At 36.5% G+C, this 18,069-nt stretch overlaps 1 protein-coding gene across 4 annotated transcripts in view; it reads right to left on the reverse strand.

Annotated features, from left to right (window-relative positions):
* LOC128162953 (polycystic kidney disease protein 1-like 1) overlaps positions 1-18,069 on the reverse strand; it is a 104,227-nt gene that overhangs the window by 46,205 nt on the left and 39,953 nt on the right. For all 4 annotated transcript variants that reach the window (XM_052826394.1, XM_052826395.1, XM_052826396.1 and 1 more), the window contains 18 exons: positions 17,478-18,061; positions 16,860-17,099; positions 14,447-14,571; positions 13,643-13,873; positions 11,083-11,202; positions 10,444-10,624; positions 8,739-8,993; positions 7,969-8,128; positions 7,618-7,842; positions 7,092-7,270; positions 6,500-6,718; positions 5,960-6,213; positions 5,528-5,749; positions 5,119-5,250; positions 4,929-4,988; positions 4,160-4,348; positions 582-721; positions 62-191 (listed from right to left, as the gene is read on the reverse strand). In XM_052826394.1, the coding sequence (XP_052682354.1) occupies positions 62-191; positions 582-721; positions 4,160-4,348; positions 4,929-4,988; positions 5,119-5,250; positions 5,528-5,749; positions 5,960-6,213; positions 6,500-6,718; positions 7,092-7,270; positions 7,618-7,842; positions 7,969-8,128; positions 8,739-8,993; positions 10,444-10,624; positions 11,083-11,202; positions 13,643-13,873; positions 14,447-14,571; positions 16,860-17,099; positions 17,478-18,061 (3,646 nt within the window). The remainder of the gene's footprint in view (positions 1-61; positions 192-581; positions 722-4,159; positions 4,349-4,928; positions 4,989-5,118; positions 5,251-5,527; positions 5,750-5,959; positions 6,214-6,499; positions 6,719-7,091; positions 7,271-7,617; positions 7,843-7,968; positions 8,129-8,738; positions 8,994-10,443; positions 10,625-11,082; positions 11,203-13,642; positions 13,874-14,446; positions 14,572-16,859; positions 17,100-17,477; positions 18,062-18,069) is intronic.

The raw sequence follows: 18,069 nt of genomic DNA on the forward strand, positions 1-18,069 counted from the left end.
TTCTAATCATGTTTCTCTCAATGTCTGAATATGGTTCAAAGGTCAAAATCTGACCTCTCACCTTTGTAATTATGATGAGGTAGACCAGCAGGCAAGGTGAAGTCCAGACTCTTCTTCAGTCCTTGGTAAAGCAGAACTTCTGATTGGTTGTTTCCGAGGTCAAAGGTTACTTGATAACTAATAGGTTGATACTAGAATAAAAAATATCATTACCCAACAATTTTCAAACCATCGAAGAACTCTGCATGCATTTATAAAATTTTACTTCTGTAATTAACCCTTCCAAGATCACTAGGGTACATCTACTCTTTTGCAGGGCAAATTGAAATAGTTTTGCAATGTTTAAATTTGAATATAATTAAATGAAGTAAATAAAACAAATCTTTTATCCATGTAGATCAGTTTGCCCTGCAAAACGATTGTGCCGCAATTACCATAAAGGGATTTATTAAAAAGAAAAAAGTACAATATGGCATGAAATAGGCTTTTCAAATTTTTTTTTTATAAAGGGGATGGGGTTGAGGGTTTCATAGAGGTAAGAGGGGGGTGTTGATATCAATAATAAGTCACAACTAACTGACCATGGCCTGCCATTCTTTGCAGAAGACCTTGAACTTTGTGTTAAACTCTTCTCCCCTGTCTGGCCCCACTTCACAAGCCCCCTTACTGGGCCCCTCGTTGATGAAAAACGTCTCTCTAGCTTCTCCTCTTCGCTGTCCATCTAGAAAACAAGAGAGAAAATATTATTAATCAGTGATATTTTCATAGCAATGTAGTAACACTTGTAGCCTTAACTTCTGTTTGACACCAGGGACCTTGACTTTTCATGTTCACAGGAAAATCACTCCCTCCCCCTTTTTTTTTCATTTTCTTCAAAACAAACAGTCTAGTCAGGTCATAATTAAAACAGCAACCGTCAGTTATTGTCTTGAAATATTAATATTTTTTGAAACAGAGAATCAATACGTGTAAATATATTATGGGGATACTGGGCATATAAATATTTTTTTCCTCTCTAAAATTCAAACTTTTTGACAGCAATGGAAGAGCTTCAATGAAAAGCAATAAAATTTCCAATTTTGACAGAGTGTATTTGTCCCATGCCAATATATAAACAAGTATGTGTGTACCTTGCTCCAAACTACTATGAGTTCCAAGTTTGGTTCAAAACTCAATATTACAGTAAAAAAAAAAATTCTGCCTTGTTAAGAAGCTGTTCAAAAACTGCTCCCAACAATTTAATGTATCAATGTTGAAACCACATGCAAACAGTTTTAGAGTGAATAAAGTTTCATTGATTTGTGATCTAAAATGTTGATTCATGGTGATTTACCTATGTTGTTTTTAAAATAAGCATACTATAAAAAGTAATTATAACCTTATAAAAAATTAAGTTCAAGATTAAATTTTAAAAATCTAAAAAGTATTTATCCCAAACAAATATTCATGCTTTTACATTAATAGTTCTGTCTTCCTTTATTAATTAGTACTGGTAGCGATAGTGCTACTTCAATCAAATACAAAGTTCAAAGACTCTTGATGTGCCACCATTATAATACACAGGCCACAGCCTAACAGTAGTACACAAATGAAAATTTCCAGGCCTAGTATTAACCATTGAAAATGATTGTGTAATTCATACAGAGGTTGGTTCCTTGGGATCATTTTTTTTTTTGTGTGGTCTTCTTGGTAATATTCTACAGCTGTTGCTGGTAGGATGATGGAAAAATCAATTTCCGATGATTAATTAATTAAAGCCATGTTGAGCAGATTTTAGCCTGATCATTTCATTACCCCATCACGCGATACTCCTTGTTGCCTCCCCTCCTCAACAAAGTATCAAATTCACCGATAAATTTATACCTTCCCATGATCCCAGCCATAGATATAGTGAGATGCTGCTGAATCAGGTGTCGGCCCTATGATAACTATCCGTCTCTATATGGTACAAAATAGCAACAGAAACCCAAAACCTGTATTTGTCTTTATATCATATTTCATTATCCACTCTCCAATATCATCCTATCTCTATCACCCTTAATGATGACCTTTGACCTCCAAAAATATTACAACAGTTTTAGAGTTAAAAAAAAAAATTCATTTTCCCCCAAAAAAGTATTTCACATGTCTATCTATTTTATCCTTCTTTTTTTTTCCGGGGGGGGGGGGGGGGGGGGTATTTTAGGATGGGAGGGTGTAAAGAGAAGGGTTATCCCCTAACACTTATCAGAAATTTGATAATCCTTTCTTTCCGTTTCATGCTGACGGTGACACGATTTAATTAACCTGTACATGTACCCCAACTCCAATACCATTATCAAACTCAGCTGATCTACTCCATGTGAAATCTGTGTAAATCATCTAGATATATACTCCTGACAAATTTACACGAGGCTTATCAAGTACTTTTAAGGAGATGATACATTTCTTTTGTACATTCTGTAGGAAAAAATAAGACTGACGCATAATCTCAGTTGATCTGCTTAGAATAGCCTGCTCTGGTGAATTCTGCATAAAAATGTTTTTGTATTTATTTAATGAAAATAAGTATTTTCCTGATATAAAAAGAGACATAAAACTACAAATAAGTGTAATTACCACTGCAGCAAAAAAGCATTTTGGCCAATCTAATTTTGGATTCTTCAATTCATTTTCACATTTAAGTTTTTTCCCTCTCCTGTCGTTAATGCCATTTGGCCACATAAAATTTCCCAGAATACCCAAGACAGGAAGATCTTCAGCCCGGAATATTCTACCAATTACACATGGACCAAAATAGCTCCAATCGTTATATATGTCTTAGTCGATTTTTTTTCCCTCCTCACATGAAAGGTTGTATAAAACCCATGTTAAGTATCCATCTTCATATATAAAAAAAAATGACAAACACTGATTTAAGCCTCTATCAACTCAGGCAAATCTGGCAAGCATCCTCTCCCTAAATTACCAAGTCCCCCTATTTTGGTTTTCTTAATATTTTATTTTTTCTCTGTGTGTACAATTCTAAAGTCTGCAGACATTTTATTTCACATTAATATGGACTAGAGCCCCCAAGCCAATCAATAAGGCTTCTATTTTTCCCTGGCTAAGATTGAATTTATTTGATAAATCACCTCTTAATTACAAATCAATTTCTCTTTAGACCGATCCTGCCGACATAAGAGAGACCCATCGGTTTGGAACGGCGGCCATTTACAGACATTTACTGCCTGCAAGGGTAGACAACTCCTGTCAATAATTCATCACTCCCGCACAATAAACTTTACATACATCACTATCATGTTGGAACTGATATTTTTAGATTTGCATGCTCATTCTTGCTTTCAAACAGTTCCTATTTCAAAGGTTGAAAAAAAAATATTTCTGGGCTATTCGATACTTTTGATATATAAATAAAGCCCTGTTCTATTGATCTCGATCTTTTGTAAAATGATGCAAGACCTTTTCTTGTACAGCAAGTAAGTAATCAAACATTCACAAGCTTAGAGATTACAATGTAGGCACACAAAGCTTTGTTTTTTCAGAACATGATTTTTTTTTACATACAGCTGTCTACAGCACACCCATACAAATAACCTTGCTTTGCTTTGATACTTTCATAATACCAATTTCTGTTTAATGACTAATCAACACAGCACAGAGAATTAGCTGTTCCCCATGAAAGGTATATCATATGGCTTTCTCATTTATATACTTTATCTGTGATGGAAACCAAACATATTTGTTATGATTGTTAAATTCTACATTAGTCTAGAAAGTATTGCATTACTCTTTTGACAATATCCATAGTTTGTTAGTCACATCATAATGATACTGAAAGTATTCCTATAAGTTACATAATTTATCACATTTTTTCCAGTATCCCTATAAATTTTACATCACTTTTGACATTTTGAGAGGTTCCCTATACTGTGGAATCATTTTTATTCGTGGGGGTCAATGTTCATGGGTGGTCAAAATTTTCGTGATTTGTAATTTTGTTGGTAGTGTTACCTGAATAATTTTAATAAATATAAAACACATGCTTGTATATAGCTTCCTGGGAAAGTTAATTCGTGTACAAAGATCCCCACGATAGCCACAAACATTGGTCCCCCACCACCAATGATGGTAACTTATATCAATTATCACATTCTGAGAGCTCCCCTATAACTCCTACCTTCTACAGTGACCGTGACGATGTATGCCCTCGCTGGTAACAGTTGGCCGGGTGCCAGGAGCAGGGCCGGGGAATACCTGGGGAACCCCACCAGGACCTGGTTTGACTCCCTATTGATCATCAAGCTTATTGGGGGTTTCTCAGGGACGTTCCGTGAATCAGGGTTAACCGGATCAGGAGTAGATGGTCCTGAAACAAAGAGAGCAAATGAAGTGAGCATTTTATATTTTATGTTAATTGTAAACTGTGTTTGTTGAACACGATGTCAAAAAGTAAAGTATAAAACCTATTTATAAAGTTCTTTTGGAGCTTCAACCTGATGGACTTTAGACCTGAGTTTATAAATACAGTTTGTCTTTTCATTTTAGTTGATATCCTTAATTACAAACCAGAGGTCCTATCTACATACTAGTACTTGCACTTTAAAATCTTTGTTAAAAAAGCCACACTTGGTGCTACTTCCTTTGGGTTTAATATCCACCTCTATTTCACACATAGAGGCTACAGTACCTGAAGAACTAATCTTTTCTTTATGGCCAAAGTACTGAACACTCTAAAAACTTAATAATACCATAGTAAAACTTTGATAACTAGATGGCACTGTTGAAAAACTTTGATATCCGAATATTTGAGAAATCGAGGGAAAAATACGTAAAAAATAAGTAGTTGGGACCTACAAATCATTTCAATATATCCAATGTATTCGAAATATCAGTGTTCGATATATTGATGTTCAACTGTATAAATATTTGACAAATAATTTTAATACCCCTGCCGCTGCTGTCTTTGTTATTCTGTCTACCATCCCCTGTTCCTTCTGAGATATCCCCTGTCAAAATCAAATCAAAATCAAAATAACCATCAAATTGAAAAGTAACAATCGAAAACGAGGCAAAAGCCATATCTGCCTTATAATCTGATAACTATATATAAACAGGTTGAATTTTCCTAGTTCTTACCTGGTAGTCTCCCATCTGAACTGCCCACCTCGCCCGGGGAGCCCTCGTTGACCGGGAACATCATCCCCGTCCCTCCCTGCTGGGATTGACCCAGTTTGCGCCCATTGATATTTTCTGTGTTCTCCAGGACCCCTAAAAATCAAAATCTACTTCACTTTTTGTTCAAAATAATTGGTTCTTATTCTTATTTTAATCTCTCCTCTCAAGTTGTAGTGCATTGAATGCTCTCTCTCTCTTTCTCTCCTCTCTCTCTCTCTCTCTCTCTCTCTCTCTCATCAGTTTGCATTGACTGCCCTGTACTGAAAAAAAATAATCTTCCAACAGGAGATTGTTTCGGAATGCTCAAGCTGAATATAAAGTTTGTACCCTTCTAATCATGCTATTGATAACATTCCATAAATAAACTCACTTTCAAATGGAAAAGGGTCTTCCATTTTGGTTGCCTGCCCATCTTCTGCTCTGTTGCCAGTGGTGACCCTAGATTTAGTTGACCTGTCCTCATTTATCTCTGGGTTAAGGACTTGTTCAGTTTCTGTGGTTGATGACCTGTCCTCTTTCTGAAGGATGTCGATTATTTTTTTGGTGCTTGACAAGGGCGTAGACCTGGGGGTTGTTGAAATGGTTGGAGTGCCTAAAAATTAACAAATAAAAGTGTTTATATGGGCAATTAAAATAGCGATCATTGCAAAAATTTACATGACCAGCTGACATGTATTTTTTCAGCAATGCTCACAACCTTCATAGCAACATGAACCACCAAAGCAATGCATGTAAAGTTTACATGAAAGCCTTTCCAATTACAACAACTTATTGATGAGTAGAAGTTGTCTCCCTTTCTAACCTGTTATACTGTTCATCCAATCCCTGGACCGGCTGGTATTTTGTTGTCGCCAGAGCTCAAACTGAGAATTCCCAGGGTTCATACAGCGGATTGGATTCCATTCCCTGACTCTGGGATATCCCAGCACCACAGACAGTGTCCATTTATAGATCACCAAGGGATTCCCTGCACACTCAGGGCACACTGCCTCCATTCTGATTGGTTTACCCTCCCTGATGTTACCAAGCTCACAAAGAGGACAAGAAATGCTCACCCTAGAAATTGATAAATGCAGCAATGTTAACTAGTGACAATGTTTCTGGTCATTCTTACATGGATCTGTAAGCATCGAAGAATCTGAACAAATTAATGGAGAGAGAGAGAAAGAGAGAGAAATTAAGGGAGAGAAAGATAATAGGATTAACAAGATACCAAATGTTCACAAGAAATCTTCTACTACAGTTTAATGAGCAATGTCTCATTTGCAATAATGCTCACTTCCTTCATTTATTCAACTTAAATCACTAATGTGATAATTATTGACAGCAGACGTTGACTCACTCAAGGGCATCTCCATGGATGTCAATGACCTGGGTGGTATTCCCAGAGTCCAGACCACTGGCAGACACCTCCAAAACAAACAGATATTGGTTACCACTCTGTAACCAGGATACAGGAAAGGTCAGAACAGGGTCACTCATGTCAAAGGTCCCAGAGATGTTGTCCTGGAAACAGTTTGCTTCTATGCTTGACAAACTTGTGCTGCATGTCCAATTATACCTGTTATAACAAACAAGAAAAGTAAGAGATTGTTTAAATGCAAAATTGGTCAATACAAGTCAAGGGTATTTTAAAGAATGAGGATTGTCAAATACAATTTCCCCCAAATATTTCTCCTCTGAATTAAAACGAATCTTAAAACGATGATTAATATGAAGTCTTGGTTGGTAACCAACATTGAGTCACTCATACCAATGACCTTGAGCTCAAGAGAGACCATTAATTAATATGATATTTGTCTTGTTGATATCACAAGGGAAAGATGGAGGAAGAGAAAAAGCTGATCCAAAACAAAATATCACCAAATCTCATGTGCATGTCATCACATATTGATAGAAACATTTTTGATATATAATTATTTAATTCAATTTACCTCAGATGTGATGAAAATTCCGAGTTTGGGTCTCTTGATTTTGTTCCATTCAGCGTAACGTTTCCACGGTAAGCAACCTGTCTCAAGGCACCACCCTGAATGTGAGCTACAAGTGGTGCCTGCACCACCTCTACGCTCTCCTTCTTGGTGGCATACACTATGGTCCCAGCATATTTAACCTAGAACATGCAGAGTACATCCTTCCTCAATTGACTCTTTAATTTTACAGACTTTGTGCTTCCTTATAATCATTAGGTAATAAAATGTTGAATGAGTTAATTGATATACAGTCTCAATAACAACATTAGGCTCAATTTTACACGTTATATAAAGGAAATGCAACGTAAATCATAATTGTAGTCATCTATATTTTATAAAGTCATTGTTTGATAGTTAGCCTTTGCAAAATCTTAACGCCAACATGAGAGTTTGACTGACTTCTCTGTGAGTTTTATTCCCCAAATATGTATGATTTAAGGTCAAAATATACTAAAAATATATTAATCTAGTGCCTGCATAAACTTACAGTAAGTGAAATAGTGTAATTCCCCGCTTTCAATGATCCTGGGGGTAGCTTTAACACTCTGCGCTGAAACAAAGCAGGATCTTGACTGGCTGTCCAAATGGAGGACACTGATTGGCTGATAGATTGGTCACTCTGGAAGCTCCACTGGTACTCAATCACATTAGTGTACTCACAATGTAGATGAGTGACCTCAGCCTCAAAGTGGATTTTGTCAGTCATAAACAACTAAAATAAAAGGCGTAGATTTGAACATTCTCCTATATCTTCATACAGAACTCTTTGTTTAAAGGAGGTAAATAAATCCTTAAAATGGCCATGACCATCCAGTCTCCTTAATCCATGAATTCCTACCTTGTTAACCTTGTTGACCTTGTTATCCTTGTCCATCACTTGGCTGTGGATGTCAAACTCTGGCAGTCTACAGACTCGGTCGACCACAAACAGCTCCAGTCTGTGGGTGTCACTGCTGATCTGATTGTAGGCGGTCAGGGTCACGATGTACCGCCCCATCCTGCAAGGGTCAACATGACATTATCATAATATCAATGTTATATATGACAATATCATTATGATATCTATGCTTAAAAACAAGATCATTATCATATCAATGTTATACAACAACATCATTATGAAATCCAAGTTGTACAACAACATCATTGCGATATCCATGTTGTTCAACATCATTATTGTTATATCCATGTTGTACAACAACATCATTGTGATTTCAGTGTTATACAACAACAACATCATTATGATATCCATGTTATGTGATATCAGAGAACACAACATCATTTAATCATTGTGTCCCTTTATCTCCAAAGCCAAAAAGTTTATAATTATGATGTCAATGTCTTCCAAAATTTCTCTATTGCTGGAGAAAAATCATATACCATGGCAAATCATGAGAGATCCTAATTATAACTTAACACTGCTTTATATTTATCAATTACTATAATCTTTGATATTTATATTCATTTCCTGACAAAAAAACTTTTCAAGTTTATCATTGTAAAACTTTGATTACTTTTCACAAACCTGTCAAAACACAAATTCTGCTTCATTTTATGCAAAACAGTTTGACCTACTATAACATATATAGGTCATTATTCACCTGGACTTACTTTGTATAGGTGTGTCTAACTCTTGGTCCCCCATCCATAGTGGTCAGCAATGGAGACCCGTCCCCAAAGTCCCAGACGTAGGTCAGATTTGAGCCGGAGTAGGAGTAGGTCCCGAACTGCAGGCTGGTGTTGACAAGTGAGTAGTCATTCATAAACAAGGCTTTGAGATTCGTCACCTTAGACTGAACAAAGATTTCCAAGGGGGGTGACTCTGCCCCGCTAATGTCATTGTAAGCTCCCACCGTCACAATGAAACTGTTAAAGAGAAAAAACCAAAATATTGCACTTATTACTTTAATTTCTTTATTTTACGCAAGTACTTAATTCTGCGAGTCAACCGATTCATACCAAATTGCAAGAATATAAAACCATTTTAACAAGACCTTGGACTTTCCATAAGATGTAATTATTTATTTTTTACGTCATAACAAGTTAAAAATGTCGCTGTTTTCAAGTGAAAACACACCCATTGTGTAACTCCAGAGACAGACACAAAGAGCCATGGCTGAGTGGCCAGCAATGAAATGGACAGGACTACGTCACAATGATCTTTGACACAACTTCCCAAAGTAAATTAAAGCTTCTTGTTACAATGGTTCTAAAATCGCAAACACTAAACTTTTATAAGGTTCACAACTGTCGGAAAAATATGCTAAACCAAGTAAGATAGAGCTAGAATAAGAGAGTGGATGGCCGTCATAGGTACACTAAGACTTAACTGCCTCAAAAATATAATTATCAAAATATGGCTGTTATTAACAGTCATCATTTAAGTTGTGAAAAATCAGTTTTTTTATTAAACTTATCAATATAGACCAATCATTAACATCATTAAAGCAGACAAAAACCAATAGTATTACCTAGGTTGTTTAAGTCTAGCCAAGTTACATGTTCACTCCAGGAAGATAATTAAGGATCATTTGAGGGGAATATAACTAGCTTTAACAGTGATTTCCTAGTGACATCCAAAAGAACCAGACTGAGCCACTATACCAGCAGAACCATTAAAATTCCCCATAGCTAAGTTTTCATTTATTTCATAATCAACCCTCAACCACAAAATTGCATCTTCCCTGATTTATGACAAAACTATTTATATTTTTCATCAGTTGATTTCTAAGATACCAGTAAATCCATGACAATCCATTACTATCTGGACCCCGATGAATTCTCAAAATTTCACTGAATTCACTCTTTATACCAACACATAAAGGGAACACAGAAAAAAACAGTTAAGGGTGACTGAGATCAAAATTGATCTCATACAAATTTTATGGCTCCAGAGCTGGTTATTTTTTAAAACATAAGGGTCTGGTCCAAGTTTTATGTCCCCTGGGCTTGATCCAAGTTTTATGTCCAAGTTTTATGGCCACTGGTCCTGGTCAAAGTTTTATGGACCTGAGCTTAGTTTAAGTTTTATGCCTCCTGGGCATGGTCCAAGTTATATGGCCCCTGGGCTTGGTCCAAGTTTTATGGACCTGGGCTTGGCTTAAGTTTAATGTCCCCTTGGCTTGGTCCAAGTTTTATGGACCTGGGCTTGGTTTAAGTTTAATGTCCCCTGGGCTTGGTTTGAGTTTTATGGCCCCTGGGCCTTTCTAATTTTTATGGCCCCTTGGCGTGGTCCAAGTTTTACGTCCTCTTGGCTTGGTTTTAAGTTTTATGCCCAGGTTTTATGGCCCTTTTAGTCCAAGGGTCAGAACCTTACCGGCCGGTCATCCTGTAACTATACTCCAGCACTGGCCCTAGAGACTGGCGTGGACCCCCGGGGCTGTCTCCCAGATTCCAGATGTAGAATGAGGCTAGTTCTGGCTCTGGGACAGTCTCTGCCATGAAGGTTAGAACCTGTTTGACCTCAATGACATTCGCATTGGCTGTCAACTTCACCCCTGTCAAAAAAAGATCACATCAATTCCTGCATGGTTATTTCTACTTAACCCCTGACCCCAAAAAAACCTTGTCAAATCTGATATGATTTACTTTTTTGTAATTGCAAAATTTTAATGATAGCAACTATAATGATATATATTTTTTCTTTATATTAAAATCTGGAAATACCATGGAATCATTAATAAAATTGGGAATTAAATTTCAATGGATTTTGTGGATACCCCTCATACATAATTTGACTGCCCCAAAGAATTATGAAACACAGTTATTTATCATTATACATAGATTTAAATCCATTAACTTGCATCCTAAAAAACCCTTAAAAAAAGACAATCCACAAAAAAATAACTAAAATATTTCAATGATTTCACAGCCCCTCCTTTCCTGGCTTTATCTGCAATGCATCTTCCCCTTACCACCAGATAATGCCCTCCTTCCATGATATAATGTGACTTACCCTGAATAAGACTCTGAACAACCACCTCGGCCTGGTCTGTCTGGGCGGAGACCTTGTTCCTGGCAATGACAGTCACTGTGTAGGTCCCTCGGTTCTGGTAGGTATGTCTCATTACTGGCCCTGAAACAGCCCCAGGGCAATATAAGTACTCTGAAACACCTACAGGACAATAAAACAGCCCCAGGGCAATATAAGTACTCTGAAACACCTACAGGGCCATGAAAATGTTACAATAAAACAGCCACAGGGCAATGCAAATCTTTCACTTAATACATCCAAAGGGCAATTTAAAAGTTGCACCCAAACATTCATAGGGCAATAATGTTACACTCGAACGTCCACAGGGCAATTTAAATATAATACTCGAACATCCATGGGCAATAATACTGCCGCACTCAAACAGCCATAGGGAATTTAAATGTTACACTGAAACATCCACACAGCAATATGAACATTAGAGTACAGAGAATTCAAAACTAACCTAAAACAGATTTCATACATATCCACTTTGTGTGAAACAAATAAAAATGCATCAGTTTAAGACTTTATCAACAAAATTTATAATAAATTCAAAATGTCTTAGTCAAAGCCCTGAACCAACAGGACAAGTTAAATTAAAACGTCAAAGTCAAAACCTTGAATCAACAGAGCAAAATAAATGATAAAATCTTTGTTCATAATATTAGGCCCAACCTTCACCAACAGCAGGGGCAAATCTTACTCCCTATCATAAAACATCTGGACAAAACATATCATATTGCCCAAGTCCAGGCCCTGCTTCAGCAAGGCATTAAAACATAACTCAAAGTTCTGTATGTTAATAGAACAATGAGATAATGGTTTCTGGTTCCTCATCACCGATATCATTTCAGGCATCCCAGCATTAATCAAGGTTGCTTTAAAACATCCAACAAATGAAGAAATTGCTGGATTACCCAGCAAGATTTGTCACAAAGTTTTGACATCTTCCTCATTTAAAAACAGTTTTTGAGTTGGCTTAAATGGCTTTAAAGATGAAATAGGGATTACCTCACCCCCATCTTTTATACACTCTATTACTAAATGTAAAGTCCCACAAGATTTGTCACACAATTAAGTCAACTGCAAAAAAGACAATATTTGAGTTGGTTTCAATGGCTTGAAAATGAAAGGGGAATTTATCCACCCCCTTTCTTCCACACAAACTGAATAATACATTATGAGAAATTACACACTTGACAAAGACATGAGTAAAACCACTCTAGAGAGTATCAAATGAAAAATACAAGCATGTCTTTTAGAGAAAAATATGGCCAGAGGAATATTAATGAGGTCATAAAGATCTCATCTATTTCTAAACAGTTATGTAGATGTGCAGTAAAGATTTTTCCTTATAATAAAAGCAGTTTTTTGTATAAAAACTTCTTTTTTAAAAGCTTCAGCAATTTTTTAAGAATGATTCACCCAAAATATGACTAACCACTTCTATAAATGCTAAAAGAACAATAATAATATTATGATTATTTAGAATAACCCTGGTCCTGGTTCACTGTATAAATCCTCACATTTACTTATTTTCATGAGTCAACTGATTCACAACACAACTTTTAATTATCCTCAATTTGCAGTGTGATTCACCAGTGACCTTTGACCTGTAACTTTATTTTTTTTCTTCCTAAAACACCCTCAGGAAATACAATATATCTCACTTATAAATACTGGTATATACACTAACCCTAGATATATAATTTACCAGATAATGGTTACGGTAGTTCTCACACCTGAGCTAAGACAGCAACTTCCCCACCCCCTAGTATTATGACCTAGATGACATGAGGGGTCTCCTTCGTAACCTTGGCGACAGTAAATATGTCACCAAGAGAACACATCAACAGAAGATGAAAAGCATTACATGTGATATCTGTACGCACACAGATTAATGTTCTCATCATTATACAACATCCTCTGAGTCAGCACACATTAATACCTGTTCCTCGTTTCTTGACTTTCCAGGTGATGAGAATAGGTAAAAAGGTAAAAAAGGACTCATGCAAACTGAATGTATAGACTGATGCTGTGTCATCTTACTTCTAATTGCATAAGATCTGGAAAAATCCATTACCCAACATTCTAAGATAAAGACCTATACCAATTTAACTCGGAATTAAATTTCAATCTGACAAAGTTTTCAAGACAATTAATGTAGACTAATACATGCTAATGATAAAGAACACGACATTGAAAAGAATTGTACAAAACAATTTGACCACTTTTTCCTATAATAAATTCTATAACTGGGGAAGAAACAAAGAGAGTGGATTAACATGTGTCTAGCTATAAATGATTTATTAATATACGTACAGGGGGTTTGAATAGAAGTTTTACCAATTTACAAGGAGTTCACTCTTGTACAAATAATTTACAATTTTCATAGAACATGATATATCTATAGAAAGATAGAAAGGTGAAGCCATGTATGGTTCGGAAATGCCCAAGGCTATTTTAGACCTCCTTCTGGAAGAATTATGCTAGAGAAGAAGTCACAAATTTGTGAATATATTAAAAGCAGCATGATAACTACCTGCATCGCTGATGACATCAAACTGGTCCCCGAGTTTCCAGTCAAAGGTCACGTTCGAGCCCTCTGTGTGGTTAACCCTGATCACAGTCTCGTCGCCCAGTTTTGTGTTGTAGACGTCTCTGTCTAGCTTCAATCCGTGGGAGGCAGTCTGTACATAGAACAGCCTGTCCAGAGCTGTTGTCTTGTTGCCAAGGGGATTGATGGCTGTTGCGGTTATGTTGTATGCTCCCTCTGAAGTATAAAAAGTTACTTGAATGAAAATTCCTTAAAAAGATAAATCGGCTGCATATATTCTGATCATGCAATCCAAGCCCCTATCTTATAACTCTCCCCCTCTTTTCAGATAGATATCCTATGTCCATGGATTGAAACTGTTTCAGAATGATGAAAACCAGAATTCTTATCTAACCTAGCTTCCCCCTTCCTCTAAAACCATTGATTAATTCCTTGGACTCTAACAGACTCTAACAGACCTAACCTACCACTCCCCCCTACTCTTTGCTGTCCAACTTCTATTCTTCCCTCTACCCCCTACACTGTCCACATGCCAACCCTATTCGTCCCCTAACTTTAAGCCCATCATATCTTGTATGAGGCAGTCCCCTTGATGTACTATAGAATCATGGCCTCGACTCCTTTCTTCTGCCATCATATCTTGTGTGAAGCTGTGTGAGGCAGTCCCCTTGATGTATTGGAGAATAATGGCCTCCACCCATTTATTCTTATATAACCCCCCCCCCCCCCCCCCATTGCTAAAAATCCACTTTTCTTCTCCTGTATATTAAGAGTAAGCCCATGTCATACCTCGTGTGTAACGGTGAGAAGCAGTCCCCTCTATGTACTGTAGAAAATGTTCCACCCCAGGCACCATCATGGTGGTTCCATCCCCAAAATCAAACTGGAACGTGATGTGAGAGCCCTTCTCACAGCTGTAAAAGAGAAGAGGAATATGACGACAAACGTTTACAACAAAGAGTATACCAGTTAACTAGAACTACTTGTGAACCAGGAAATGGCAATTCTCATCACTGCCTGCATTACCGATTCGCAGTATTAAAACTGCATGGCTTCCTCCCTTTTTTTTTTTTTTTTTTTTTACAATTATACAGATACAACTGCCTCTGGAATATCACGTAGTTATGGTAATACTCGGAAAATGAGTAGATTTTTCCCACAGGATAATATCAATCATTTCATCTGATGAAACAATTCCTGGGAATCATTTAAAAAAAAAACCTTCTCAGTGCAAACAAAACGAAAATGTGAGCTTTTAATATTTTTAAAATTTCTCATCAAAACCCCATTGGCCATTCAAATATATAGGATTGAGATACTTATCTCGACATTCTTGTGACAAATCTCAATGCACTTAAAATTTGAGTGCATCATTATAAAATAACTTCTCATTCACTTATTTTAGGAGCTGTTTATGGTTTGGAATTGTACGTCACTTCAATTCTTATCATACATATAATATATGTATATATGATATGAATTGTATGCATATTCATGCAACTGCCTTTTTTTCCCCAATTTCCTGTTTACCAATTAATTGTATCATATGGACAAACAGTAATTGTTTCCAATAATAAGTGTTAATACAACTTATCTATTTACGAGTAAAATCATTAAAAAAAAATGTGTTAAAACAATCTGTGTAAATTATGTAAAAAGTCTTTATCAGTAATGCATTCAAAGGGGAAAAACTCTTACTGACTATGTTAAATTCTCCCCTAAAATAAACAACGTACCCCAAACTTTTGCATAATTTAACAGGTGTTGTTTAAACCTATATATAATCACAAAGCTAGTTTTTTTATTCAGTTTTATATACTTATCAACAACACACACAAAAAAAATCAAGGAATTTTACAAATTTTCTCCATCATACAGTTTTTAAAGTAAATAATACAGTCATATCATAACTTGTTTGACACTAATTCAGTTACAATAGTTTTTTTTTAAAATTCCTAATTACAACTTACTGTGATCAGAGCATGAATTCATCATTGCTGTATCTCTTTCACTTCCTAATACAAATTCAATAATGGCTGTCCTTTTCATTATCTCCCGACTGTTCTAATTATCTAACCAATGGATCAATCCCTTTCTTAAAATAAATTCCCGGAGATTCCGTGAAATGCAATGCGTTATTGTCTCGTTCATTTTCCAAGTTGCAAGTGGAAAACACAAATTCGATATAAACACAGAGAGGACCCAGATAGGCAATGTATTTTATGTGGAAACAACTTGAATAAGGACAACAAAAACAGATCTACCGAATACGCAACCTTCCTTCACACAGAGAGAACAACAAACTGCGAGCTTTTTTACAGAATATATATATTTTTCTGTTTTTAAGTAAAACCCCTCACACATAAATATCCCAGAATCCAACGCTCATGGCTTCTCACGAGAGAAAAACAGAGAGAGAAAATACAAAAAAAAAAAATTTGGCTGCGAGGGGTGGTAATATATTATTAAACCACCACCTCTAGGAAAACACAGATGTAGAATTTTTTATGGCCACTGAGTTTTATAGTTTTTATTCACATATATCCACTGTCCTTGCACTGCTGGCTTGTTTACCATGACTTGATCCCTGCAGTCAAATTAATTAATTATCTGTGCCACAAAAAAAACTCCCTCCCCCCAGTAAACACGTCCCACGACAGCTGTTTGTCCTTCCTTTTAATTACTTTTTTTTTGGTTTACAGCTCTCCTTTAGAAGTTAACTCTCTTTTAATCTACCTTGTTTCATCTTTCCTTCTTAATTAATGAGAAAATTAAAATGCTCTGTCACATCTTTCATCTTTTCCTCGTGCAACAAAGCTAGGAGCAATGAAAATGTAGCGTCATGTAGCATGTGTAATAATTCTAAAATAAACTGCATCAGCGCATATAAAAGAGTCTTCTTTTTCGTAGTAGTAAAGAAAATATTTTTAAACATCTGACTGAAAACCAATATGTCAAAAATAAATAGACATAACATATTTACATCAGAGTAGAGATGGAAAGTTTACTCGTTAAGACTGGGTGTTAGCTGTGTTAGCTTTTCCTGGATCATTTAGAGACCTCATTAGTACATTTTGTTTCCATCTCTCTCTCTCTCTCTCTCTCTCTCTCTCTCTCTCTCTCTCTCTCTCTCCTCTTCCTCATTCGTACATTTTGTTTCCATCTCTCTCTCTCTCTCTCTCTCTCTCTCTCTCTCTCTTACGTGGCTTTCAGGGTGACCTCCCCTGTCTGTAGAACACCATTTATTCTCTTCAAGGCAGCTCCTGTTTTCTCAGACCCAATCACCTCTACGTAGAATCCTTGAATTTCCTCGACGATTTTGAATTTGTATCTAAACGGAAATTCCTGCGGTTCTCGATAGAAAGGGCTGCTAATCCTCACGGATACACGGAAAAGACCTATCATGCTGAAGGCATAAGTTGCTGTACTGGAACTCTCATTCCTTCAAAAACAATCAAAATCTCATCCCTTACAGAACAATTGAATGAGTTGAAGCAACTCTCATTAAAGAAACATTAAAATGATTGGATGCAACTCTTATCTGCTTCATAAAAAGAAACAAAAAGGATTGAATAATGGAGAAAATATGCTAATATTTGGCCATGATTACATCACTGAATCAGCTAGTATACAATAGAGTGAAAATTTTACTACCCTATTTATGAGTGTTCTGTCTAATAATACTCATTTTGGAAATGGATTGGATTGTTCTCAACAAATATAATACACACTAATTAAATCAAAAACTGCAATATTCTATTAAGTATTTTCACCCAGAATTAATTAATTCTTTGACTTAAAGCTGAAATTTTTCTGTTACCCGTATTGATCTCTCAGTCCTCCGGCTGGATACTCAGAAAAATCCCAGGTGAAGGTCAGGTTGTCTCCCTTGGTTACAGTTGCCCTGACAACCAAGGGGTCACTGATGGACACAACATAGGTCGAGTTCTGCTCTGAGAAACGAGACAGAACCTCCAGGGTTACGTTCCCTATTCCCTCCCCAACCTCAACCACGACACTGTCAGCTGCCCAGGAAATGTGGTTAGAAACATTGACCTTGACCTCATAGTGACCTTTAAGGTCATACCTGTGTTGGACTATTAAACTATATTTAGGTAAATACAGGCTAGAGGATGCCTTCATATTTCTTTGTAGACTGCTAGAAGAAAAAGTCTCTGTCACATCATCACCAAAATCCACATCAACGGAAACTTCCCGACTTCCTGTCACGCTGACCAAGATGTCGCACACCTCTGTCTCAATGGTCGGGAAGGGTGACAAGGTCACCTTCATAACAGGGTACTGAACTCTGACCTCTTGGAGAGCAAACAACTTATCTCCAAGGTCATTGCTTGCTTCAACAACCAATACGCTTTTACCAGGCTGATCAAATTCTTCAATAATCTAAAATA

The sequence above is a fragment of the Crassostrea angulata genome, chromosome 9, assembly GCF_025612915.1.
Source record: "Crassostrea angulata isolate pt1a10 chromosome 9, ASM2561291v2, whole genome shotgun sequence".
NCBI classification, from domain to species: Eukaryota; Metazoa; Mollusca; class Bivalvia; order Ostreida; family Ostreidae; genus Magallana; species Magallana angulata.